The 27,475-nt window shown below is 27.8% G+C and overlaps 2 protein-coding genes across 4 annotated transcripts in view; one reads left to right on the forward strand and one right to left on the reverse strand.

The window, feature by feature from the left end:
- Nucleotides 1-2,251: 2,251 nt before the first annotated feature.
- LOC142333491 (thialysine N-epsilon-acetyltransferase) lies at nt 2,252-14,396 on the forward strand. 2 transcript variants are annotated; one of them, XM_075380734.1, is made up of 5 exons: nt 2,252-2,485; nt 4,459-4,510; nt 6,743-6,838; nt 8,598-8,749; nt 12,348-14,396. In XM_075380734.1, exons 1-5 carry the CDS (start codon nt 2,399-2,401, stop codon nt 12,513-12,515), a joined length of 555 nt encoding a protein of 184 aa, XP_075236849.1. In that variant the 5' UTR covers nt 2,252-2,398; the 3' UTR covers nt 12,516-14,396. The 2 variants fall into 2 exon arrangements, with proteins under 2 accessions (XP_075236849.1, XP_075236850.1); XM_075380735.1 differs by lacking the exon at nt 6,743-6,838.
- The window catches only part of LOC142333489 (solute carrier family 35 member E1 homolog), a 60,554-nt gene continuing 47,471 nt past the window's right edge, over nt 14,393-27,475 (reverse strand). Inside the window, exons 7-8 of one of the 2 annotated variants that reach the window (XR_012758614.1) lie at nt 20,681-20,782; nt 14,393-15,284 (exon numbers count right to left, since the gene is read on the reverse strand). Coding sequence is in view for 1 of the 2 variants with exons in the window: in XM_075380733.1 (XP_075236848.1) it covers nt 24,845-24,864 (20 nt within the window). In the remaining variant the exon portion in view is untranslated. The other variant, XM_075380733.1, reaches the window with a different exon arrangement.

Consider the following 27,475-nt stretch of genomic DNA (forward strand, 5'->3'; position numbering starts at 1 on the left):
GATTGGAGGTGCATCTATTTATACCGACTCGCTGAATGAAACTATAAACTGTTTGTTAACTGGCTAAACTGGCTTGTTTGTGGTGTTTCAGGTGTTCTTAGAGGTGATGCACAGCTGTGCTGCATAAGACAAGTCTGCAGTTACGGATACCCTCTAGGTGCTACAATATATTTTGAAATAGATCAGTTTCTTTGTTAGGAAAGTAACAAAGAGTATAATTCTTAATATTAAAGAGTTAGCTGCCAAGAGACTTCTAGCTGTATTTGTATTACCTGATTGTTTTTATCTGATCCACAGAGATAGACAAAGAAAATCCCTAATTAAGTCCATAGGCTACCTCCTCACAAATCAGTCGAAAATGAAAGTTGCAATAATTGGTTCTCTACAACATTAGTCTAGGATCCAGTATGCATGTAGCTAATACTTCCACCTTATGAAAAAAGGGTGAGTAGTTAAAAATGAATGATCTACCAACAAAGGAATACAAACAAGTCATACCTACTAAATGTGCTCTGAAGTAACTCCAAACAGAACATGCTCATCCCACCAACAATTCCTTCAAAGCATTTATTTGGAATCTAAGCAGTACATTATTGAAGAAAAAGTTTATATTCTGACCAGCAACTCAGATATATGTATCCATCTCAGAACAGGATCAGGTGGACTGGGTATTTGAAACATTTTGAATAATGGATTTACTGGATTGATTCCAGTTATTTTTACCATAATGCAATGTGTACTAGGTACTCACATGTAACCAGTCTACATAGGTTAGCATTACAAGGAAAAAGGATACTCCAGAAAAAAGATGACTGAAATTATGGTCAGCAGGCAATATTGTTATGGTGTTTGGGGTATAACTGTTATGGACAGCCCTTTAACAGGGAATAGAGCCCCCTGTATAACAGGGAATAGAGCCCTTTATAGGTAAATAGATCATTTCAAGCCCTCAAAAATCAGATCCATAAGTAAATCTACTACACTCTGCTTATCACAGAAAATGGTGCTTATATTGAACACTATTATGCTTAGAAAAGGGAACATTGACTAGTACCAAATGTATTTCAAGTTCTTTTCGTGTATCATGAGCATAAGAAAGACAAGACAAATAGTGTAAAACAAAAACTAATATACCTCTTTCTGTGGGAAACAATGCATTACATTATTTCTCTATGACCTGAACAGTAAATCTGAAAAGATCATTTGGAAGCATAATTCCTTACCGTTAAAAGGTATTGATTTTATTTCATTTTATTTGTTCTTTTTCAAATTTTTTATACTCACAGCAAAGAATTGCATAATGTGCAAAATATTTTTAATATTTTGTACTCACAATGTACTTTAAATATTTACCACCACCTAAATTAATTATGTGGTGTTAAACATTAGCATGTGCATTTTTTGAAAATAAGAAGATAATAAATTATAATTTTTTTCTCTGATTACAAACTATTTCTAATTTAATTAAAGTTTTTTAAGTTAAGTAGTGAGGGCAATTTTCACTGACACTGACAGACAGAAATGTCACCAAACGGGTTTCAGTGAAATTAAAAATTTTTAAATTTAAAATGGTAGGTCATGAGAACTAAAGAAAGTTATATAATTAAAAGAAGAAGGTAAATCCCTACAAGATTGATAACTACAAACTCCAAACCAATAACGAACTCTACATAAACTGTGAAGAACTCACTGATATAATCCAAAAATGCAAAACCAATTCTTTGGCCACATATTTCCCATGAATGACTTAAGTCACAAAATGTATCTTCACATACAATAAAACTCAAAAGAACAAAAGATTGATATTATCCATAAAGATATGTAAGAAATAAACATTACTGATGAAGAACATAAGACCAAAACACATTTAAAGACTAAATCAGTGGGGTTCTAGAATTAACAAAATATGTCAACAACACCTTGGTCTGTTCTGAGGAGAGAAAACAGCTCCATTTACAAAATATGAAAAATTAATGTAATAAAAAGATTAAAAACCATATAAAGTTGTTCATGTGGTCTTTAGATGGACTAAATCGAAAAAAAGAAACAAAAAAATACGCAAGTACTTTTTCAGATCTACACTACAGCATGAAAAATTTGAAGTCGTATTAAAAATAATTTTAACTGTAGAAATTAATGATTTTACAAAAGAACTTTTTATCTTTTATATGCTGTTATCATTACACTCATATACATTTTGTTATCTATAAGCACTTATATTATCAAAATATAATTAATATTTAACATTTATTTCCGTTTACATTTTTTTTCAGTAGTTTTGAATTAAAATAATTATTATACTGATTAAAATTTGAATTCCAAGATATTGTTTAATAGTAATTGTTGAATTAAAAACTTAATCTGTTTATAAGTAACTATATTTTTCATATAGTAAAAAATGGAAAAATTGAGCATAAATTATAAACAATTTAATATACGTTATGCTAAAAAAGAAGATTGTGCTGAAATTATGCATCTTATACAGGTAATTATACATTTTAATATTTTAGAACTTGACTCTTCTCCCAGTTCTGAGAATTTTTTTATTATGTTACGATGGTGAAACAACCAAAAAATATTTACTTAAACTATAAACTTCTGAAATGACAAACCAAAACAAATTTAGTAAGTGTGATACACATCAAAATGTTTTCAATTGCTCTTGCAAACGTCTTCAATTACTAGTACTGTTGTTCTCACCCTAGTATAAACTGATCATAATAATTACGCCAACAGTAGCTGCAGTTTCTTTTTTTTTGTTTGGTAGACTTATTTAGAACATAGTAAATAATATTTTTTTAAATTTACTTTTCAATCAGAATGAATATAATCTGCTATTCAGTGTTTTATGTACAATATCTGGATGTTTCAGAAAAATTAAATATAGAGCAACAATTAAAGCATATGGTAATTGCCTGAATGATAAGTAATGATGTTGTCTATATAAAATGTCCCTAGAAATAAAGAATGTCAGCGAGCTAGCAAATTGACATCCTAACACAGATTATCCTGCTATTATCCATTAAAATCAACATTATAATCAATACTAAAATTAAAAAGATCTTGAAACACAAAACTGGGACAAGTGCATGTAAAAAATGTCTGACCTCTGCTGTTAAATCCAATGAAGCTAATAAAACAGAGGCTGCAGTGCCCTTACTAATTTTATTAGGATTACTATTTATTGAGGCACATAGTTTTAGAATTATTAAACTGAAGTCCAAGAGTATATTTATTTTCTGATTTTCTCTTTTTAAGCTATCTGACTAAATACCTCAATTAATCTCAATTTTGGCTTTTCAGTTATGAAAATACTCTGTACAATCAATTAATATTTTAGCTTTTAATATGTTATATAGAATGCAAAAAAATAAGGTTACTTTTGAAAATAGGTGATAAATGCATGAAGTGGCCTTCATTACCTCCATTGGTGGTAGTACATTGTAACACCCAATAATTTAATGAATGTCTCGCTCTTTAAAACTTCCTCGTGTTGCTCTGATGTCATAAACCTTCTTTACTATTCTGCTGAAGAGCTTCAATTTTTAACACTGATGTGCTGTAAATAATACTATTTTGATTTTCCCAAAGTTAGAAATCAATTGTATTTTATTTAGATGGGGTAGTCTTCTGAGCCAAGCTACTGCTCCTGTTCAACTAATCAACTTTTCAAGAAAGTAATTACCAAAGTACTACCAGACATTAATAATGTAGCAGTGGTGGGGCATCATCATACTTAACCGCACTCTGAATTGACTGCATGCTATTCCTAGACCCAAGAGGAGCTTCATCCAAATAATTCAACAGTAAATTTTCTAGGAAATGTAATAATTGTTGCTACTCAATCATATTGGCAAGAAATATGGACATGTTGATAAAAGTCCAAAATATTTATGCACAATAAAACTGCTGTTATTAATTAGTATTTCAATAATTTTTAACAAAATGAAAAGACTGCCATTTCACAATGTAAATAATGTTTGACAAATTAGTTTACTTACAATAAGCTGTAATTTAATTTTTTTTTAAATCTAAGTTTACTCAAATTAACTTAATGATGGTGATATGAAATCTGAGGTTGAAAATTGTAATCAGGTTTCAATAAAAACTCAGTAGTTTGTCAGCTGAAATTTTTCTTTATAAAACACTAAAATGGTGCCCAGATAGAAAATCATAAATTTTTACAGAATATTTTTTGTTTGTTTTGATATGAAGAATCTAAAAATGAATAGCCAGATTTATATGTTTGTTACATTCTGTAAATATGTAGAACCTGAGTGTCACTCAGGTTTTTAGGTGAATTCTGATATGAATTATACAAAAATCAATTCAGTCATTCTTACATTATTTAGGAAAGAAACAAGAGAACATACTAAAAACATTACTCTCTTTCTGGGATAGTTAGAAATGCTAGAAACATTTAAATTTTTTACAAGTCATGTAACTTTTTTGTTCTAGGAACTTGCTGATTATTTGAAGGCATCAGATAAGCTTGTTATTGGAGCTGACAGTAACTGTTTTTTTATTTATTTTAATCAATAGTTATTTAATTTCATTATTACCTCTACTATCTTATAATTACTAATAAATAACTAAGGTTAATAAATAACTTACTAACTAGGTTAACTAATAACTATGTTACTAATATACTAAGATAACTAAGGTTACTAATAAATAACTTAGATTAATATCTAAGGTATTAATAAATGTAATACCTTAATGAATTTGTTACATACTTTACAAACTATTATGTACTTCAGTTATATTCTAATCTTTATAATTCTTTACATTATTTATAATCAGTAACTTTGTATAACCTAAGATGGATAAATAAACGATTACTTTTTACTAGGGCTACAACATAAAAGAACATTTACAAAAATCACTAATTCTTTCTGGTGACCTGCTTTCAACAATGCTGATCAGTTTCAAAGTTTTGCTAATACAAAAGTATTCACTCAGTCTGAGCCAATTTTTTTAACTGTAAATACAGTATACAGTTTTCCTGATCATTTAAACTGTCTGAAAAACAAAAAAAAGTTTTGCTAAAGAACAAGCATAAAAATTTACATTGAAGTTTGTAAGGATTGATGATTTATCAATGAAAGATAAGAAAGCTCATTTCCTTACTTCATGATTTTTCTATACAAAATTTTAAGTGAAAATACTTTATAAAATATATTTTGTGATAAATTACCTTCTTGACTACTAAAAATGGAAAAAAAAACAAATGTTAATTGTGACATTTCATCATCGATATAAACAGATGGATGTTTTTTTTTTGGCCAGCCACTTTGCTGATTTTTTTCCTTTTTCTATATCTATCAGGGATAAATGAAACATTCCTTTTACTATACAGTAAAAAAAAAAAACTTAAAAATTTGTTACAAAACAAACTACAAAAATAATCATTAATATTAAAAATATTATTAGACTTATTAAATTTTCAAGTTACATAATCTATTTAAGAGGGACACAAATATTACTTAAATATTTTAATAACTTTCTTTGAAATAAAAACAGATTTTATAGCTGTTGTGGTGCACAACAAGTTTTGGAAAGTCATTAGAAACATCTGTTTATATCTTGGGTAGAAGATTTATAACTGACAAGGCCAGTTATGAAATTAACAACCAGTTAATATAGTTGAGTTTTGAAAATAATTTCAATTTTTATTCTTTTTTTTAATAACATATGTAAAGTTTTGATAAAAATCTCTGATTATGACACAGGTTTTTCCAATTAATACAACAAAATCTCATTTAATAAATTTCATTAAGGCTGTCATAGCCTTAAACATATCCATGTTTCATCATCGATAACAGTTATCGGTGATGAAACATGGATATGTTATAAAAATACATCAATCAATGAACGTACACACCAATTAATCATTTAACATTTTACTTAAAACTTAAGAAACTCAACCAAACTCTGAGTCAAGAAAGTAATGTTAAGCATTTTCTAGGGCAATAAACATTTTCCCATTATGCAATACAAAACAAATGAGGTAGCCTATTTCAACCTACATTCTTGATATAACTCATCTACACAAATTTGTCTTTCAACAATCTATATAGAAAGTATTTAGCCTCCACCAAAATCTCTGATCTGACACCCCAATGAATTTTTTGGTTATCAAAAGTAAACAAATTTTTCAGCAGCAGCTATTTTTTTAAATAACTGATCCAAAAGCTGTCATAAAACACTTTATAAATATAGTAGCAAATTTCTATAATGATGAAATTTAAAAGTAAAAAATAAAGATAAGAATTTAAATTTAAACAGTGACTATATAGAAAAATAAAGTTTTGTTATAAACAACAAAAAAGTAATTTTTTAATATTTATTTTAAATTCATTACAACCAAACATTCTTTACTTTTAAAATTACCAATGTGGTTCTTAGTACTGGATTCCAAATACATTTTTTCAGCCTATCTGTCATCTTTGATCAGAGTGTTGCGTAATATTATATAAAGATCTGGCTCTACTTTACAACCCTTAGCTAAGCACAATCACTAGTTTATATAGGCTTTATTTTAGCAACTTAAAGTACCTCTGGAAAAGTTAAACTGGCCTTCAAGTAAGTGATACATGATAAAACATGCAGTAAATTTTCAGTTATCAAATGAAAATAACTGTGGTCTAATCAATATTTTGCTACCATAATTTTATAACACCATATTTTATTTTAACTTAAAGAAAAACTCTTTTTTTAAATTAATATTATTTTATTTTAGCTATACAAAAATTTGGATTTGAAACTGATCCACCATTATACAAATGTATTGTTGTTGAAGAACTGTCACCTTATGGTACAAATGAATGCAGTCAAGGTAAACTTTTTTTAAAATTATTATTAAATACAATATATTACACTATAATTTCCCCAAGTTCTGCATTTTGTCACTGCTCTCCTTCTTTAAACTCCAGAAATGTTGTTACTTCAAAAATACAAGTTTAGTTTGTATAAATTGATTCATATTATCTAGTATATCTAAAGGAAGGATCTTTTAGAGTTCTGCTGTTCCTAGTTTGAGCCAGCTAGTGCTGTGCTCTAGTTTCTATTAGCGTTGGCATGCGAGTCAGTTTTATACATTCATTCGAATGAAGAATCCCGACTGGCGCAGTCATTATTTCTTGGTCTAATGTGACTAGTGTTATTAAGTTCAACTGTCCTAGAAGAATATGGTTTCATTTCATTTCATTTCAATCGACGATCAATATAGTCCATCCTAGCTCTAAAGACTTAACATGCGTTTGTGGTCCTCTGGGTGAGGATTTTGTGTTAACAAGAGTTTTGATGTATAATATCTTCCTAATAAATCAAAGTTTGGAAGAATTTTCAAGAGGGTTGAGGGGTGTTTCTCAGAATTTTTATAAGAAAATAATCAGGAAAGTTTGCTTACCATGCAAATTATTAAAAAATGATAATAATACATAAATTAAAACACAATTTCCAGTGTACAATACACTGTTTCAAATAACAATAGGTTCATTGATTTACCCTCTATATATCATCATTTTTTTATGGCTGCAACACATATGACGCATTTACAACATCAGAATGAATATGTCATTCATTATTTCTGAATTTTTGTGGGCATGACATATTGATATTCAAAAATTTATTTAGCTCAAAGAAAGCTACACAGCAAAACAATTTACTCTTTATTTCTCCAAGTAAGTTGGTATATAAAGTCCATTATTGTGGTATTTTAGGTAATGATCTGCATCTTCTGTTAGGTAACTTACAACCATTACAGTTATGACATCTATAGATTATAGTGGAATAAGGTCACAATTTTTCATTCATTTCCCAACTATAAATTATAAACCTATGAATGCCTGGGATACTATTTCTTTTCAAACCTAAGATACATACTATTCTAGATTTTTCTTCAAAAAATAAAGTTTCATACAAATTTATTTACAAGTCGAAGTTTGTGAGGTATAAATTACTTGATTAGACCAAAATTTGTGAAATAATGTTTCCACAAATAATTCAGCAGATGATACTTAGATAGCAACAAATTAATACATTACATTTCAGTGGGAAACAATATGTAAATAAATAAATTATCTTAACTTAACAGATTATAGTATGCTTTGCCAGCACTGAGAAGTTGATAAAGTAAGTTGCAACCTGGAAAGTTAGTAGATTGGAAGTAGTAACTTTTTCTTTTAATTTTTCAACCTTGCAGAAAGCAAAACTCTATTAGAATCAGTGTTTTAGTTCTTCCATTAAAAAAAAAAAATTAATTATACTGTAATAAAAACAAACTACTTCAAGAAGTGCAAAATTTATTACTTTTTTCATCATAGATAACATAAAAATTATATTTAAATAATGATTAGTTTGGATAATTATATAATTTATTTATATTCTCAAGAAACAACGACACCAAATTGCAGTTTCTCAATTACAGATGAATTACTGAATGAAAGACAAGAAATTTACCTTCACTTCAGAGATTGGTGTTTTCAATTACTACAGCAAAAAAGAAAAATATTGCTAACTGGCAATATTGATGTTCTATAATTAATAACTATAGTATGATTCTAACAACTTTCATTTTATTTCTTTTTTTTCAGATAATAATAAACAAAAAATAGTAGCGTATGCTGTTTTTAACATTTCATTTAGTACATGGTTTGGAAAAGGTTTATATCTTGAAGACATTTATATAGGCAACAAATACAGACGTCAAGGTTTGGGATCTGAAATTCTTAAAGTTATTGCTAAGGTACATGAATAGAATAATAATATTCATAATTTTTTCTTTTAGCCAAATAACGATTATCTTAATTTTAGAATATTAAAGTTCAGAACATCCTATTCTTAATGTAATGATTATTTGTTTTCAGTTATCATTATTGTAATATAATTGACAATGTCCTGCCAGCTGAATGGGCTGGCAGGGCATTGACCGTGAACCCTGAAGTACCTGAACGTGAAACTTGACAAAACCTTGATTTACAACCGACATATTATGAATACTGCTGCAAAATTGAGAACTCAAGGTAATAAATTCATAAGCTGACTGGAAGCACTTAGGGAGGCTAATGCTGATGTTTGAAGTATGCTTGCATCTGCAAGCATACTATGATCTATTCTGTAGCTGATTAGTGTGCACCATACAGGTGCACACATACAGGTGAATAGCTATCACAATGGTAAGCTGGATTTTGAATTAAATAAAATCATGAGATCAATTACTGGTACAGTTTTCTCTACCCCAATTATGGGGGCTCCTAGTACTAGCTAATATACTTCCCCCACATCTCAGGTGCCAGAATGCCCTGATACTATTTTGGAAAAAATTACCAATAAAGTGACACCAATAAATATGACTATTGGTGGATTAACTAATAGAGCTTAAAATCTCACAAACCTGCATGGGAACTGGCCGATTTCAATTTGGGCAATTGTATATTTTTTTGATCCCGGTAGTAAAACTAAATGAAATGCTAAACATTTAACTGTTATCCCCCTTTTTTTGATGCCCAACCTTATTTGTTTGTTATTCTTCTCCCAGAATTTTTCATGATTTCATCCAGTACAGTATTGAAAAGTATAGCTGATATACTACCATCTCCCTGTCTTAAAACACCATATATTATTAAAAAAAAATAATATTATTGACATTAACCATTTTAGCTGTAATAATACATTAATCTAATTTACAGTTCAAGTAAATGTGTTAATTAAATTTAACAAAAAAGGATAAGGAAAAAATAATTAAAATAAAATTAATTGTAAATTTAAATAATCACAAGCTTTTCTCATAACTATTGAAATCAAAACTTTTCAAACCTGAAATACTTTTTTCTTCAGAAAATGAAGTTTTTAATATTTTTGTTTACAAATGAAGTCTGTGAGATACAAATTATTTATTTAATTAGACCAATATTTTAATTTGGATTTTGCTTTTATCTCGGGTTTTCATCCATCAAAGTATCACTTTTTGAAGTTTTAAGAATTTGAAGATATAATTGCTATTTTAAGGAACAGTAGTACACTCCACTACATAATCTTTTTTTTTAATAATACACAGATGTTGGTATGTGTTGATTCTCCACTCATACTACCTTCCTAAAAAAACACTTAATACATGGTTTAATACAAAACTTAATACCATGTTGGCTATTTGATGATTTTCATTTTTCTTTGAAATGAAATAAACATTGCTTCATTACATGCCATCAAACATGTAATTGCTGTTTAGTAAATTTTACTTCAAAGATATTTTTAAAACTACACATGTATACATTATTTAGATTGTTCTTAGTGAATTTATGAAAAGTAGAAAATGTAACTTTACGTATTAAATAATTAATATGTTAACAGAGGAATTATTATTTATCCTTTTGTTTTTTTTTGGTACAATTAAGCAGATGAAAATACTGGAACTATTGCAAGACTTGTTTCTGTAGTTTTATCCATTAAAAAGTTAGATAATGCCTTATAGTGTTGCCTTAAATGATTGTTCTCCACTTTCTATTATATATTTAAAATATTAATTAAAAAAAAGAAATACAGATAAAATATTTGTAAAATTTCATTAAAAAATAATAATAAATAGTATACTAAAAACAGGATGCATGCATAGGGAACAAAATATCCAGAACTCAACAAAGTGCTGTATTAAATTTTTATTTTTAATATCTGCTTGATAATTATTGACAGCAGAATGATTATACTGGGGCATTTTGAGTCAGTGGTTTAGAGGTAATTTCAATTTGTACCAGTTTATGATGTCTTTGTGAAATTATAATCAGGAAGATTTCTGTAAAACATTCCTGACTACAGATATGTAACTAACAGATAACATTGCAATTATTTTACTGCTGTAGGTACATAAGTTTTATATTGCTACCAACTCTTTTTTCGACTTTTAATTAATAACATATCCTATGAAGTGAATCTAGGGCATAATACAGGCATATACTACTACATAATCATGTTATGAACAAGAGATTCAGCTATCTATGCCTCAACTAAGTTGTACCAGATATATTGGAATTTCATAAAATTGACCAATTGTCATTTCATTACACTCCTCCTGATTATATCATAAATGAGTGAAAAAATGTTATTACTTCATATTAATACATGAAGGTTGTCTCAAAAATAATGCACACTTCATCACGATTCAAAGGAAATTTATTTATAAATCAAATCAAGTTTGATTTTCAATAAAATCCTGCCACCATGTGTAATGCACATTCATCAACAGTCTGGCAGCTTTTAGATTGCTGCCAGAAGATAATTTTTGTTGAGGATTGAATTTCCTGTATCATTATGTGGGTGGCATTGTCATGGAAAATTGATACACTATTGTTGATGTTTTTTTAATAGTTTTCAAACTTTCAGTTACAAAACATTCTGAATGGAGATTCTGTAGCAAGTAGCAATCACACAACACCATTTGTCATCTATCTGTAGCAGTAACACCTTCTTTACCATAAATTGAAATTATCACTAGCTTCACTTTTGACTGCATGCAACATTTCTTTGTTCTTGGAGAGTGTTGACTTCTCCAAACAATGCTTTGTGACCAGATTCAAAATCATGTGTCCATATTTCATTAATAGCAATTTTTTGATTTAAGAACTGCTTGCCTTCCCTTTCAAAATATATATGCTGTTCTCAATGTGTTGCTTTTTTCTACTCATTCAATGAGTGGTGTATTCAACACGCTGTGACCTTTCTTTTGTGAAAATGTTCCATTATAATATGTTGTATTCTAGTTTTTGGTATTCTGCTTCTGTTTTTGTTGTATCACTGTCATGAGATGGCATTCGTCGACAACTGTGGCAACAATAGTGATGTTTATATTGTTTACAGCACTAGACAGTCAGCCAGATCATAGCTCATCTGCTGTACTCCTGCTCTGCCTAATTTTTTATGTTAATGCTGTATGGTGCTGCAGTCTGCATGATGGCGACAGTATCATTACTACTTACTTTGTGTAATGATTAATAAATTATTGGCACAGTGTTGCCTCTTAAAGTTTTGATTTTGATATATGCTGTTGCTTGAATTTTGTTATACAACTCAAGTTCATTTATGCCTCATCTCCGAACTGCACTGATATCATTATGCACTTAAGAAATCCCACACAATTTGTATGCAGCTTTGTGACACTTCAGGCCACACACCACTGGTTGCCACAAGTCAATCCATGACTTTCTTTTTGAGCGCATCTGCACAGTGCATTACTTTTGGGGCAACCCTCGCAGAAAAATATAACAATCATGATTTTAATAATTTAAAGCATAAATAATATTTAATCAATTTTAAGATAAATTAAAATAATTATCTGTCTAATAAATTTTCAGATTGCATTGGAATCAGATTGCAACAATATAACATTTTTTGTATTTCCAACAAACATAATGAAGGATTTTTTCATCTCAAAAGGAGCTATTAATTTAACCAAGAAAGAAGAATTTGATTATTATAAACTTGATAAAAAATCATTGATTAATATAGTCAATAATCAATAAAGTATGATAATAATTAAAGATTTCACTACATTTCATATATATATCTCCAAAAATAATTTGTTAATCTGCGTAACAAAGTATGGTAAACTTATATAATAATTAATATAATATATAATAATAAACCATGTTAACTTTCATTTATTAATTTCTTATTTTCTTTTCTAAAGTTGAAAAACTATACAGGTTTTAGTCAATCAAAAGCCACATGCAGAATTTAAATAATTTTTCAGAAAATGTGAAAAAATAAATACTAAAGATAACAAATTAAATTTTTTCAATATGAAATTCAGCAAAATGAAAAAAGGGCTATTGACTCATTTTTAAAATACAAGACATGGAAATGATTTTCCCAAAAAATCTTTTTGGAGTTATTTGAGTTGCTCTTTTATCAACAAACTGCTTCTAGTTGTTCTATAAATAACACCTAATTAGCCACCAAAAAAATCTTCTGGAGGTATTTTCCATCTATTTTAACAATGGATTGTTTAAATTTTGTAAAAATTTAAAATAACCAATAATAATTTCTTTATGGGTTATCATAAGCATCTTTAAATGAATTCATCATTTGCAGCTCAAAGGCTCATTTGAATGGTAATATAACTGAAATTTGTAAAATTGAAAAATTAAACTTGCTGAAATTTAGGCCAGCACTTTCGAGGTAGAAAAACCATAAAAATTTCAAGGCATGTAAAAAAAAATAGTGACATCTTGTAAAAGGGTACATGCCAAAACAAAAAAAAAAAACACAAAGTAACAGGTGTAAATAATCAATAACTTAAATCAAACTAATAAAAGAAAATAGAAATTATCAGTTAATAAAACAAAAATTTAGAATTAAAAAAATTATACAATTAAATTAAATGAGAAACTGATACAAATCAAGTGAGAATATTTATTTTAAATAAAACAGCCGAACAGATTTTAAAAATTTAAACAATTATTCTATTTTGGTCACACCACCATTCAAAATAGTCTAAATTCTGTGGCCAGTGTGAACTTTTAGCATGTAATGAACAAAATCAAGAAAAATGCGTCAAACTATTATATGGTAGTTATCTAGTGGAGACTGAACATCAATAAAAGTTATGAAAAATCTGTGTATTAATAAGGTATGCTCCATTTGTTAATAAGGTTTTGACAACAACACTATTCACTCTGCCATATTTCACTTCTAGTATTTTATAAATCATTTATATGATTTTACAGTTCTGATTAAAACTGGTCATGTGCTTCATGAAGGTTGAACAATTATTAACTTTGTCAAGAGCCAAGCGTAAACTCATATGTATAGTGTGAGTAGAAACAGATGTATATATCCACCATTATTCAGACTTACATTTTCCAACAATTTGAGAGCATCTTATATTGTTGGTTATGTAGTAATAAGGTACTTAAAATACTTTATAATGAACCAAGTAAACAAAATTATGATAAGAATACAATTGTCATTTTTAAATAAGACAGTAATGTAACATAAGTTTATCACAATTAGTTTGCAGATAAGTCAAATATTACAAAAAAGTGAATAAATAAGATGACAAGAATTTAAATACGTACAAGAATTAAAATAATAAAAATCTTAATACAGTGGACTGTGGATATTCGTATTTATGCTAAACACAGTGTATTTCAAATAATAAAAACATGTTATTTTTGGATAACGAGTACAAAATGGCATCATGTTTGAGAAAACATGATTGATGATACTGGTGAAGAGTGTGGTAAATTTACTCTAACATGGATAAAAAAGATTCAACTGTACCTAGTATTATTAATGCAGATGTTATTATAATAACATAATTATGTCATAATTTTATCATCCTTAATGGGATGTTATTATTTTTCTTACATAAAAAAAAAATTCATAATTTTGTTGGTGTAATAGTGGTTAAATATTTTATTTATTTAAATATAAATAATACAAATTACAACAGAAACATGATCAAAAAATTAATTAATTATATAACTATACAAACATCAATGAATACAGATTTGAGTACATATTTTATTATTTCTTTTACATAATTATGTTACAATATATAATATTTTACATAATTTATAAAGTCATAATAATAATTAATACTGCATTAACATAATGCACTATAATAATTGTAATTAATTTAATTTCATTTAAATTGCAGTTTGAGATTAATTATTTTACACTACACAATAGAGACTGCAGATAATTATAACATTTTATTTATATATAAAGATAAAATAATGTAAAACATAGTTTTACTGTTATATACAATTCTGTTTAAAAATATGATTTATGATATGTCATAATAAATATTTACAAAAAATAATTAATAATTAAATTAACTAGAAAGAACCAGCTTTCTATAATATGTCTTAAATTTAATTGAAATACAAATCACTTGAATCAAATGTACAGATATGATATATACAATATTATAACAATAATTATTAAAAAATGAAAACAACAAAAATAATAAAATTTATAATATCAATAATTTAAAAATATTAAAACAAAATTATACATGAGTAAAATTTGCAATTCATTAAAGCATTTGCTACAAAAACTTTTCATCTATTTAATCCACTAGCTAAATAATTTTTACATGAATTTAGATGGGTGGATTATAATAAATGAGAAAAATGTTAAAAAAAGTTGTTCACTAATCCAATATCCAGACTGAAGATAGTATTATTAGATCCATTCCTTTTTTTAAGTCCAATAAGTGTATCTCACTACAAATATGGGTCATGCAAGATTGTGTTGACATCTAACTTGATGAATTTCTTGAACTGTGTGTAACAATAAATGTTTTATTTTACTATATTCTAATTAAAATGATAACAAACAATTTTTCAACAAACTAAAATTAATTTACAAAGAACAAAATAAATTGAACAAATACAAAATACTGATTCAAAAAAAAGGAAAAAAACAATAAAACTGAAAAGTATCAGTAACTTTTATTTTTAATAAAAAATTCTTGAAAAACTATATAATCCATATTCAACATGGGAAGAAAGACAAAAATATATAAAGAAATATTGCATAAGCAAAGATAAAATCACAACAAAAAAAATATTAAACTAGTATAATAAATGATTTGGGTCACACTTCTTAAAAAGTAGTCAAAAGATTAGTGATTACTGTGATAGTATGTTACACTTAATAAATCAATCCAGAAATATTTTTAAACATCTGCCTACAGAAAAAAGATAAAAGTTTTACCAGAGATAAATATATTTTCAGATTATTTTAACAAATTTCAGAAAACTGAAAAATAAATTACATCTTATTAATAGAATTTTTAAACCCATACAGTGAATTTATTCCATAAATGAATTAAAATGCTGTAATAGCTGAAAAAAAATGTTATATTTTCAACATGATATAATTTTAAATATTCACAAAAAATTTTTACTTGGCTCAAAACGCTACCAATTTTAAATCTCCTTGCATTATACTAAACCTAAATTTAAGCACGTGTGCTCAAGAATTTTCTTAGTGAATATGTCACTTAGTGTTTAAAAAATATTGTCTTTCTGGTTTTTATATTTTCACTCAGGAGTCATTGAAAAATTAAAAAAATAAACAAACAAATAAAATGTGAAAGGAGGCATGACCATAATTTGATTAGCCTCTCAGTGAATGGTTTGGATTTTTATTTTAATACCCTGGATAGGAAATTCATACCCAGGACTGTTCCACTGAGTCAAAAATACATCCTACTAAGCCATAATAATGAAGATAGAAAAAGTTAATGAAGTAAAAAAAAGGAACTAAAAATTTACAGAGCCTTTGATCATGTTTATTTATTTTTAACAGCCATATTACTTTAAAATTAAAAAACAGATGTGATATTAATTTCACAAAGTGAAGAAAGCTGATATAAAAAATAATTTAAAAAATATTTTTCTTATCATAATGTAAAATGATCAACAAGAAAATCAGAAAAAACAAAGAATAGGTATTTTTAAGTGAAATTAATTTTTTAAACAGAAAAAAGTTGAAAATTGGGTGGGTTTATAAAAATAATATTTGAAGAAAATTTTATGAAAAAATTAAGAGAAAAATAAAGCTTGTTGACACAAGAGACTGGTGGGTAATACTTTGGGCATCAAGTATAACAAATTTAATTCTAGAAGAAAGTGAAGATGTACAACCACTAAAGAAAAGTATGGAATATGTGTGAACAAATGATGATTATATAGGACTATATTAAGGTAAGAAATTAGCAAAATATAGAAATAAGTATTGAACAACTTGACTTAAATAGAACTGGAAAATGATTAAGTAAAAAAAATAAAACCTAAAATAATATCAAATGATATTGTCCAACTTTCTAGAGCACATACACATGAAATGTTTTTGCACGAACCAAACAGCATTAGATCTATCAAGTGCAGTTTATACTGTCTTACCCAGGACCTGGTTGTACAGTTGACATGGTATACAGTTTTATTTTATGGAATAAATTTTATTATTTTGACATAAACAAAATTTTACTATTATATTTAGTAGTATTTAAACGTTCAATTATAAATTATTATTTACGGCAGAATAGCAGACATTTATGATACCTAAAGTAGCAGGACACAAGAGCTTGGTTTCTATTTTCAAATAATAAGATTTAACTGAATGCTAATATAAACTGATACTAATATAAACCATTCTAGCTGAACATCACCTGCTGATTACAACATGAAGTATACATACATATTAAATTTAATAACTGATACAACAAGATTAAAAATTAATTTAAAGAAAAAAGAAAAACTATATTCTTTATTTAATAGTTCAGAATGAAATTTGGTTACAAAAAAAAAATCAAACTATGCACAGACTATAAAGTTTTGCAATAAACATGAATATCACAGCTAAAAATATCTAAGAAAGAGTAACTTTTTAAAAAATATTTATAAAATGCATTCTAAAAATTATTTATGACATAATTAATAATATTTTATTTGAATCAAATATTTAATAGTTTATCACTTATTTTTTCTACAATTAAGTCAAATAATTTAAAAAAATAATAATGAACTTCAGTTGTTGCTTTTATAGCCAGAGAGCAAGATGTATTGCTATGACCTCAGGTCTATAATTGCTTATATTTCCATCATTTCTTAACTTATTTGTGGCTATGCAGTCATTAATACATACGGTAATATTAAAACATGTCATACTAATAGTGCAGCATAACTTAAGTGAATGCTCTACCTATAGCTTTCTGAACACATAGGACTTAGCGAGTTTTATGCTGAATGATTAAAGGACCTTTAGACTAAGCTTTAGTGTATCTATATACTAATTAATTTATTATTGTCATTTTATTAAGTCGACAAATCATCTTTGGATTAAATGGTGATTAAAAAAAAATTAGACCCTAGGCACAAGTTGAAGTATCTCATATGAGTGCATAAAATAGATATATATTTATATAAATATTAATACTTGTATCTCCACATTAAAACAGGTTTTTTATCAGTTAAGATAACCTTGCTGTACATATATATTCATTTTTTATGAATAAAATTTTAATGCAAAAAAAAAATCATAAATAATTGCACTTAGTGTAGTTAATGCATGGTGCTATAATTATTCAAATTTATTTAATGTTACTCTGTATATAATCTCTTGGCCCACAGGTTCAAAGCTTACAATTCTAAAACAGTGAATATTTTATTTATACATCTTGTGTTTAGAAAATTATAAAACTCTTGTATCATAATAAAAATGCCAATATTTAAAGTATTATGAAAACATTTGAGTCTTATTTCAAAAGTGGACACATTCCTTAATTTTCATTTTCTGAATTACTAATACCATTATGTAAATTATTTATGGATTAAGTAAATATACAATATGAAATTGCTTATGTTTATCTTGTCTATCGTACTTATTATATTTCATCCTGACTTATCTATTATAATTATATTGTTAGCTGTTTACTAGCTGGTGCAGTCAATTATTTCAATCAAGCACAGCTGTGTGTCACTATTCATTATTTTTATCAGACATGGATTTGATTGACTTAATCTGTGAGATGCCAGACAAACAACATGCTATTCATGTTTAACAAGCCAAAGGGATTTTACATATCCTAGGTTCTGTGTACAAGGTCATGACATGTCTCTTTTGTTAAGCAACAGAGAAGATAAATGGCATTCAAAAAAATAAAAAATAAACCAGTTTAAGGAGCAGTTCATGGCTGCAATTCAGAAAATTGAAACTGGAAGTTGTTTATTTCCTGTATGCATGGAGTAGAGAACATAACAGTTTTAAGTTTTGTAATGAATTTTGTATGGGTAGTGTTGCTGTATAAACTGGAAAAATTCTATAGGCGAAATGTGTAAGAACATGTTACTTTGTAACCCAGTAATAATAGGCAGGAATAGTTTGAACATGGAAATGGACAAATCTCTTTTTTCAAGGTGAAAATAAAATACTGGTGGTTTACCCTCATCAATGGGTGTTTGCAGGAATTTGCAGAGAAACAAATGATTATTTCATATATGTAGTCCACAATCAAAGAAAAGAAAGGTTAGTAAGTGTTATAAAGGAATGCATTAGTCCTGAGACAGACATTATTTCTAATTGTTAGCAGAGCTAGTATAATATACCTAATCTAAAAGGTTACAATTTTACAAATCAAACTGTTAATTTTTGAGAACCAATACAGGGGATGTTCCAATGAAGAATGTTCAGGGAGGCCCTCGATAATCACTGAGGATTTGTTGAAACATGTCAATGATGAAATCAGAAAAGATCATTGCTCAACGATTTCCGACTTGGCACTTCTTTTTCCTGATGTTTCAAGAGCTGTTATTGGTCACACTGTTCATGACCATTTAGGCTTCAGTAAGGTTTGTGCACATCGGGTGCCTTACGTCTTAACGGAACGTAACAAAAAATCTGAATGGAATCAGCTTTGGAATTTTTGATGCGCTACACAGAAAAAGGTGATGAGTTCCTTAATTTGATTACCGGTGAAACATGAATTTCGTATTACATGTCGAAGAGAAAGTGGCAGACAAGTGAATAGTGTCATCCTCAATCACCAACAAAGATCAAACCACAGCCATTTGGACGCAAACTGATGGTTAGTCTTTTGGGATAGTTTGGCATATTGCTGATCAATTTCATGTCATGTGTAACCACCAATATAAATGCAGAAGCCTACTGAAAAACTCTATGTAAGTTATGGTGTGCCATTAAAAATCAGCGACTTGAGCGGCTGACTGACAGCATTGTCCTGCTGCACGATAATGCATGTCCACATATTGCAGATCTGATGGGTGATTTACTGTGAACATCTAGATGGGAAATTTACGATCACGAACTTAGCTCCTTCTGAATACCATTTGTTGGGGAAAGTGAATGAATTTTTGAGTGGTAAGCAATTCACAGGTGACGATGAACTTAAAAATGCTGTTAATCAGTGCCTAACGGACTGGAAGCAGAATATGACGAGGGTATATTGAAGCTGGTGTATCACTACGATAAATGTCTTAATTCATGTGGCGATTATATAAAGAAGTAGTATAAGGTATGTATTTAAGAAGAAATAAAACATATATATATATATATATATATATATATATAAAGTTTTCAGAATACATTTTTTCACAATGAAACGGTCTTCTTTATAGATAACCTCTCATATTGGCTATTACAGGCCAAGAAAAAAAAGACAGTTTATAGTTATAATGATGTTAGATTCTATTTTGAAAATTTTTTTTTTTATACTTGATAATCTTATAAAATGGAAGTAAAGAGCACTTGATTTCATAATAATAAACTTTATGTAAAAAAAAAAAGAAAACGAATTTGTAATTAATTACAAATAAATAAAAATCCTGATGTGGCATAAGACAACTATGATTGTTAAGTTAGTGAGTTATCATGTTGATTTAGTGATGATGATCCTTCGTAAAATAATTTAGTATATTAATAGCTTGTGGGAGGGGGGGGGGGGAATTAAACCTTTTTTTTCCCACAGAGATATATTCAGCTGCCATTATTTTTTGCTGCCATTTTGCTTTCTCATACTTAAATTTTTATTAAATAAATTTGGAAAATAACATGTGAAAATTAAAAACATACTTTTATTTTAAGTGTAATTAAACAAATAGATAGTAAAATAAAAAATATATATCTAAAAAAGACTCCAAAAAATTATCTTTACCTCAAAAGTAATTTTTACTGATTTTTCTGTAGGATTAACATGATATACCACGCTAAAAAATTATGGAATCTTAAGATCTTGTTTAGAAGTGTATGCCTGGAACTAAATGAATTACATAATTACAGAAAAAAACATAATTAAGGGAAACATTTTTTCCTGCTTAAGTTATTTCATATATCTCTACACAAAGTATTAAAGAAATATCAAAAACTATTTGAGTCTATTCTAATCTATGATGGTAGTCACCTCCTTTTAACACTTGGGAAAATATGCTGAACTAGAGTGTCTAAATTTAATATTATGTCTGCAGTTCATAACACCACATTCCATTTACATCATGCAATACATTTGAACTTACTTAAAACAAAACTTTAAAAAACTGTAAACTACTTACAGATGTAAATATAACATTTATTTTAGCCTTGTTTAATAACAGATCAATCAAAATATTTAATATATATAAAAAAAATCATCTAAACTATTATAAAAAACAGACATAATTTCATTTACTATTCTACCAATTCTCAGTCCAGACTAAAAAATATATTAACTAAAACTTCCATTTTTTTCATATGCATCCGTAAGAGATAAAAATTTATGGATTTATCTGCAAACCACCACTAAAAAGATAAAATTTTAAAATAAACTTTTTTGTAATAAAATTTAAAAAAAATCTGTAACAGATATTAAATAAAAGTGTGGTTAATTACTAATGATAAGCTTATCAATAAAACACTAATGTTAATAAATAATAATACTCTTAAAAAAGCACCAATAATTAATAATAGTAAATACTAAAAATAAATACATAAATGTATAAGAAAATCACTTCACAGTTTATCACAAGATACCAATTTCATATACATTAGTTCCCTGCAACTGGTGATTGAAGCAAGTTCTATATATGTATATATATACAAGATAGATTTGGGAAGTAAGTACTTATTCCAAATGTGGCTACTAAAGCACTTTGGTTGCCTCTGTACTTGTGCACTAAATAAATTTCTTTATATACTTGCTACCTATAGACACCATTAAAAAAAGAAGCAGTTTTTGTTTACACTGTTTTATAAATTAACATGTTTAATAAAAATAAAGGATGATTTGAAATATGATATATTATCAAAGTTTTTAATGTAAGAATTTGAAAACTAGCACACTACTCACCAAGAGATTAATGAAGTTTACGTGAAAATGTAATGAAATGTTAACAAAATGAATTAGACAGTTTAATGAAGGAGGAGAAAATGTAATGACTGATTTACGGAATAGCCATCTGTCATTAATGATGATTTGGAAAGGTACTCATAAAATGAATAAAATTATGAAAACAGCCTGTTTACGATTTTGTAACAAACTTGTGACTTTTGCCAAATAAAACTGTAACCAATCATAACTAACTAAAATTACTGATTATAATTATAAAACTATAACCAATCATTTAAGATTACTTAACCACACCAAACTAAAGAGTTTTTCATATCATTTTGCTGGGAACAAATAGATCATCTAACTACATTTCAGATTTTTCGCACAAAGTGATTCGTTCCTGCATTGAGAATAGTTTTTTGTTAATCAGGAATTTAAAAATAATGATGGTAAAATTGCCAAAAGGGCTGTGCAACATTAGCCCTTCATAGCGGCACATTTTATGTAGAGTTATTCAGATATTGTTCAAGCTGCGACAAATGTCCTAATGTTGGTGGAAAGTATGTTGAAAAGTTGTTGAAGTATTATTTTTCCTATAATAATAATAAAATGATTTAAAAGTAATTATTTTTTAATAACTGAAAAATACTTACTAGATGTACCTTGTACAATTACAATTTATTATGTTTATCCTGTTAGTTGTAATAAATTAAACATAAAAAAAATTTATATAAATTAACTTAAAAAACAAGACCATTATAAAATTTAAAATAATACAGCAAAATTTGGCAATAACGTTCTATCCACAGATATCAAATATATATAGGTTGTACTTCAATTAATGTACTGCTAATGGATTTGTGTGTGCTACCTAACGTTTTTAATGGATGTGTTTTTAAAATATTCTAATGCATGTTTTTCTTCAATATCTTTTTGTGATATTTTCAAATAATAGTGTTTGATTAAGAAAAGAATAATGATTACAAAAATTCTACTCTTTATCAAAATAAAACAAAAAGAATTTTATATCAAAAATAGTCACAATCTATATCTAACAATTTGGGAGCTAAATGACAGTTTTCTATAACCATGATTTGATGTAAACTAATACTACCCAAGAGAACTGAATTTTATCACCCAACACACACACCCACCCACACACAAATAAATATGTAATTTTCTGAAAATGCAAATAATTCAATATATTGACCCATTATGCCAATTAAACTCAAGAAAACAACTAACCTACTACCATGTTTGGTGGTTGTTTTTTGAAGAAAAAAAAAATTTATATACATAATATTATGTTTTATCTTTTGAAAATAATAATACTAATACAATAATAAAAAACAAGTACCTGCTTCATAAACTGCAATCTGTCAAAGCAAAAATTCATATGTGGTTTTTCCGTTTCAATTCTTTATAATATTGCTAAAACTTACTGAAATTTACTTCAATTACTTAAAATAATTGAAATGTTCTGTTTAATGTTGGAGTTAAGAATTTCAAAAAATAATTTTTAACAAAAGTAAAAGTTCATGTATGAATGTATAAGCAGCAATTTACATAATACTGATAAACAAAAAATTTATATACAAACTAAAGGAAAAACATGTATTTTACTAAACTCATATAAATCTGTTTAACTGTTACTGAAAAAACCTGGGGCACTATGGATGGAATTATTTTGCAACACAAAGTCATTGCCTAAGAGTTAAAAACATAAAAAATAGTCACACATTATTTTAAATCGTTATATAATATTTAAAATAAATGATTTCATATGCTTTGTTTTAAAAAATGACTTGTGTAGAGATAAGAAAAATGTTTAAGTTTATTTTTCTTATATTAATCAAATATGATTTGGAAGGAACAAAAAGGAAGATTTAAATATATATATTTAATAAAGAAATGAGATAAATATGCATAAATCCATTAAATTATAAATTTGCTGGTAAATGATATCACTTAGGTTGTGGTTATGAATGACACAACAGACAAAAGTGATATGTATGAGAGGATTCAAGTTGGTTTTATTACCTGAAAATTTTGGTTACAGATTTATTAAGTTAGTTTAATAATAGTCTGTTTACAGCTGGTGTTCTACTCAGTTATGAAAGTGAATTATCAGAGAAAATGTTTTATAAATTATTTCTTTTAGAAAACAGTTATTAAAAATACAAATAAAAGAAAGTGTAGAGGAAGAGGAAATCTGTATATTTTATTTTTAAACATCATTTAGTTTATAACTCATCCTGTAACGGTTTAATTTTAAAAACTTCACTTATCAGAATCTCATACACATTTACAAATAGGTATTTTAATAACATGATTAAATCCTGTATTGTCATTAATGATTTGTGATGTTCTATACTGCCCTCATCTACCTGTGTACAAAAAATTAATTTCTTCCTTCCATTCACCACTTGCTTGAAACCAATTGTTTTCGTGAATGAGAAAAGCATGATACATAACCAGCACCATTATTAATAATATATTTACAGACCCTTTCATACATGCTCACATATTACTCTTGCCTACTTAGTTCGTTCATACCTGCAGCCTAAAAGTTATCTATTTGCAAAACTTTTCAGCAGTACTATATTTATAAAAAAAATAATAATCTTAAAAACTAATAATAATCATTTATGTTCCAATAAAATTTTAAATAATAAATGTTTAATTAAATATAGAATATTTGACAGCTTTATATCATATTTAAATTGATATATTTCTTGCTGTAATGGATTGCTTTCACTTTTCATTAAATCATATTGATTTCTGAATCTCTAAATTAAGGTACATGCCTATATAAAGGAAAGAAAATTATTTTGTAATAACATATTGTAATATTTGTTTATACATTTGTTGTTACAAATACTTAATTTGAAACTTTGTGGTTTAAGAAAAAAAAAAACATTAAACGATACACCGACCAGGCTAAATTTTTTGACAATGTAAATTTTCATTCATTACTAACAAAATTCAAAAGGGTTAGCAAATATGGATCTTTGTTCACATGATTTGATTCCTACCTGAAAAACAAGACCAAAAAGTAAAAATAAGAAAAACTATTTATTAAAACACTCTTAACCCCTTAAGCCAAAATTTAAATGCTCCCAGTTTCTATGCTTCAAGCATAGAAATATTTAATTTTCAGTTACTCACCAATGGTATTGAGATGCTCTCAATACAAGCAACTATGCATTCCTAATAAAGTAATATACAGTAAGACAGTATACAGTAGTTAGTAATAATTAGTAAGTAATATACAGTCAGTAGTTACCTCATCATTAAAAAATAACAGAAATGCATTTAATACACTTTCAAAATGTTTTTGAGGGCCATACTATCCTGTGAAAGTGATTTTTTGTCCTATATACTGCAGACTTATCTTGCACTACATCCACTGAAGGTCAGTGTCTTCAGCTGTCACTATGACAAGTGACCCTCTTTCCTGTTATCACTCTAGGCATCATGTGGTACAAACTCTTCTTGAGCATAATCAGTTTCACTATTGTCACTAAATATACTACTAACACTATCTCCACTATCATCTAAAGCCTAAGTAAAGTAATCTTGTCACTTGTCAAAGAACGCAAAGGCCATTTATCAGGGTCACTGCATTACACTCTTCTTTGAACTGGATAAGTTCCCTTATAGTAACAATACTATCAAATTTCAGTTTATCGAAATGAAAAATTAAAGTTAGAAACCTTCAAAGATTATAAAACTAGAGAAAACCGTCAATATAAGCAACTGTGTATTCTAATAAGGTAATATAGATGTCAAAAAATGGCATGAGTGCCAAGGATTAGGATTAGATATTTTTAAAGAGTAATCTTTTAATAATTGAGGATTATGGGTAAATCATAGATGGCAGTGTAGGTGTATGCTTCTGGCAACCGTCTATGAAGAAATCTTCTTCTTCAAGTGGCATTTTCTTTCAGGAGGTTTGCAATCATCATTGCTATTTTGACCTCTTTGAGTAGACAGCTTGGAACAGTTTAGTGAACGTTGTGCTAAACAATTCTTCCAGATTGCATAACCATGAAATTTTGTGCCTCCCAACATTATGTCTGCCCACCCCTGCATGATCAACTGGAACAACTTCAACTTCTCTCCCCTCGTTATGTGACCTAGATACTGCAATTTCCCTGCTTGTACTGTATACATAATCTCAAGTTGTTTATTCATACTCTCTAGAACCTTGATGTTTAACATTTTATCCTTACAAGATATCCTTAGCATGCATCTACAGCACCACATTTCAAAGGCCACCAACTTTTTAATGTGTAGTTTTTTCAATATCCATGCCTCCATTCCATTTAGCAGCAGAGGAAACACATAATGTTTTACCATTCTAGCCCGCAGATATAATCTGTCCTGCCGATCACACAAGAAAGTATGCATTTTTAAAAATGCGCTTCTAGCCATTTCTAACCGGGTTTTAATTTCCAGAGTTTGGTCCATGTTGTTGGTTATCCAAGTACCAAGATATCTGTACTTTGTTGTTTTTTCAATTATCGCATTGTCGATATATAACTCTGGGCCTGACATTTGTGATCTAGTTATCACCATGTACTTCATCTTCTTGAGGTTCATTCTAAGGCTGTATAACATCTTTAATCTTTTGAACTGCTCTCTGTAGATCACTCCGTTATGATGACAGTGTCATCTGCGTACCTCAAATTACAAATTGGCTGACCATTGACTATAACTCCAGCTTCATTTTCATTTAGAGCCTCCTTGAATATTGCTGCAGAATACAGATTAAATAGCATGGGGGACAAAATGCATCCATGCCTTACTCCCCTTTGTATTTGTATTTCCTCTGTAATGTCATTATCTACTTGAATGGTAACTGTTTGATACTAGTATAACGATTCAATAATCTGTATATCTTGTGAGTCAATATTCTGTTGTAAGTAAGTTTATTAGAGTATCATTGTGAACTTTATCAAAAACCTTCTCGTAATCTATGAAACAGACATCCATACCGGTCCGGGTTCACATCTAGGCACCTCTGAGCTAATACATTAAAACTAGATAGTGCTTCTCTTGTACTGAAATCTTTCCTAAATCCAAACTGAGTGTTACTAATATATTCTTCCAGTTTATTGTATATTCTTTTGTGATGACTTTCAAAAATGCTTTTAGTGTATGATTCATCAAGCTAATAGTCCGGTAATCACTGTATTATCTCGTATTTGGTTTCTTTGGTAACATTCTAAAAGCCGATTTTATCCATTGCTTCGGTATTACTCCAGTTCTGTATACCTCATTAAAAAGGTTTACAACAACGTCAAGCTGTTCTTCATCTATTAGTTTCAGGAGTTCACATGGAATTTCGTCTGGCCCAACTGCTTTTCCGCTTTGCAATGTTTTTATAACATAAAAAACTTCTTCTTTCATGATGTTTTATAACATAAAGAACTTCTTCTTTTATGATGTTTGGCTCCTCTATGGCATTTTGATGTATTCTTGTACTTTGTATCTTCAAATAGTTCTTTTATATATTCCTTCTATATGAAGGAATATTTGAACACAAACCCATAGAATTAATATGAGTGCAGTTATTATAAATCTCTGCACGGAATGTACAGGTGTACGTCACGCCACTGTAAGGAAAGAAAAATGACTGAC

The sequence above is a fragment of the Lycorma delicatula genome, chromosome 12 (assembly GCF_047948215.1).
Source record: "Lycorma delicatula isolate Av1 chromosome 12, ASM4794821v1, whole genome shotgun sequence".
NCBI classification, from domain to species: Eukaryota; Metazoa; Arthropoda; class Insecta; order Hemiptera; family Fulgoridae; genus Lycorma; species Lycorma delicatula.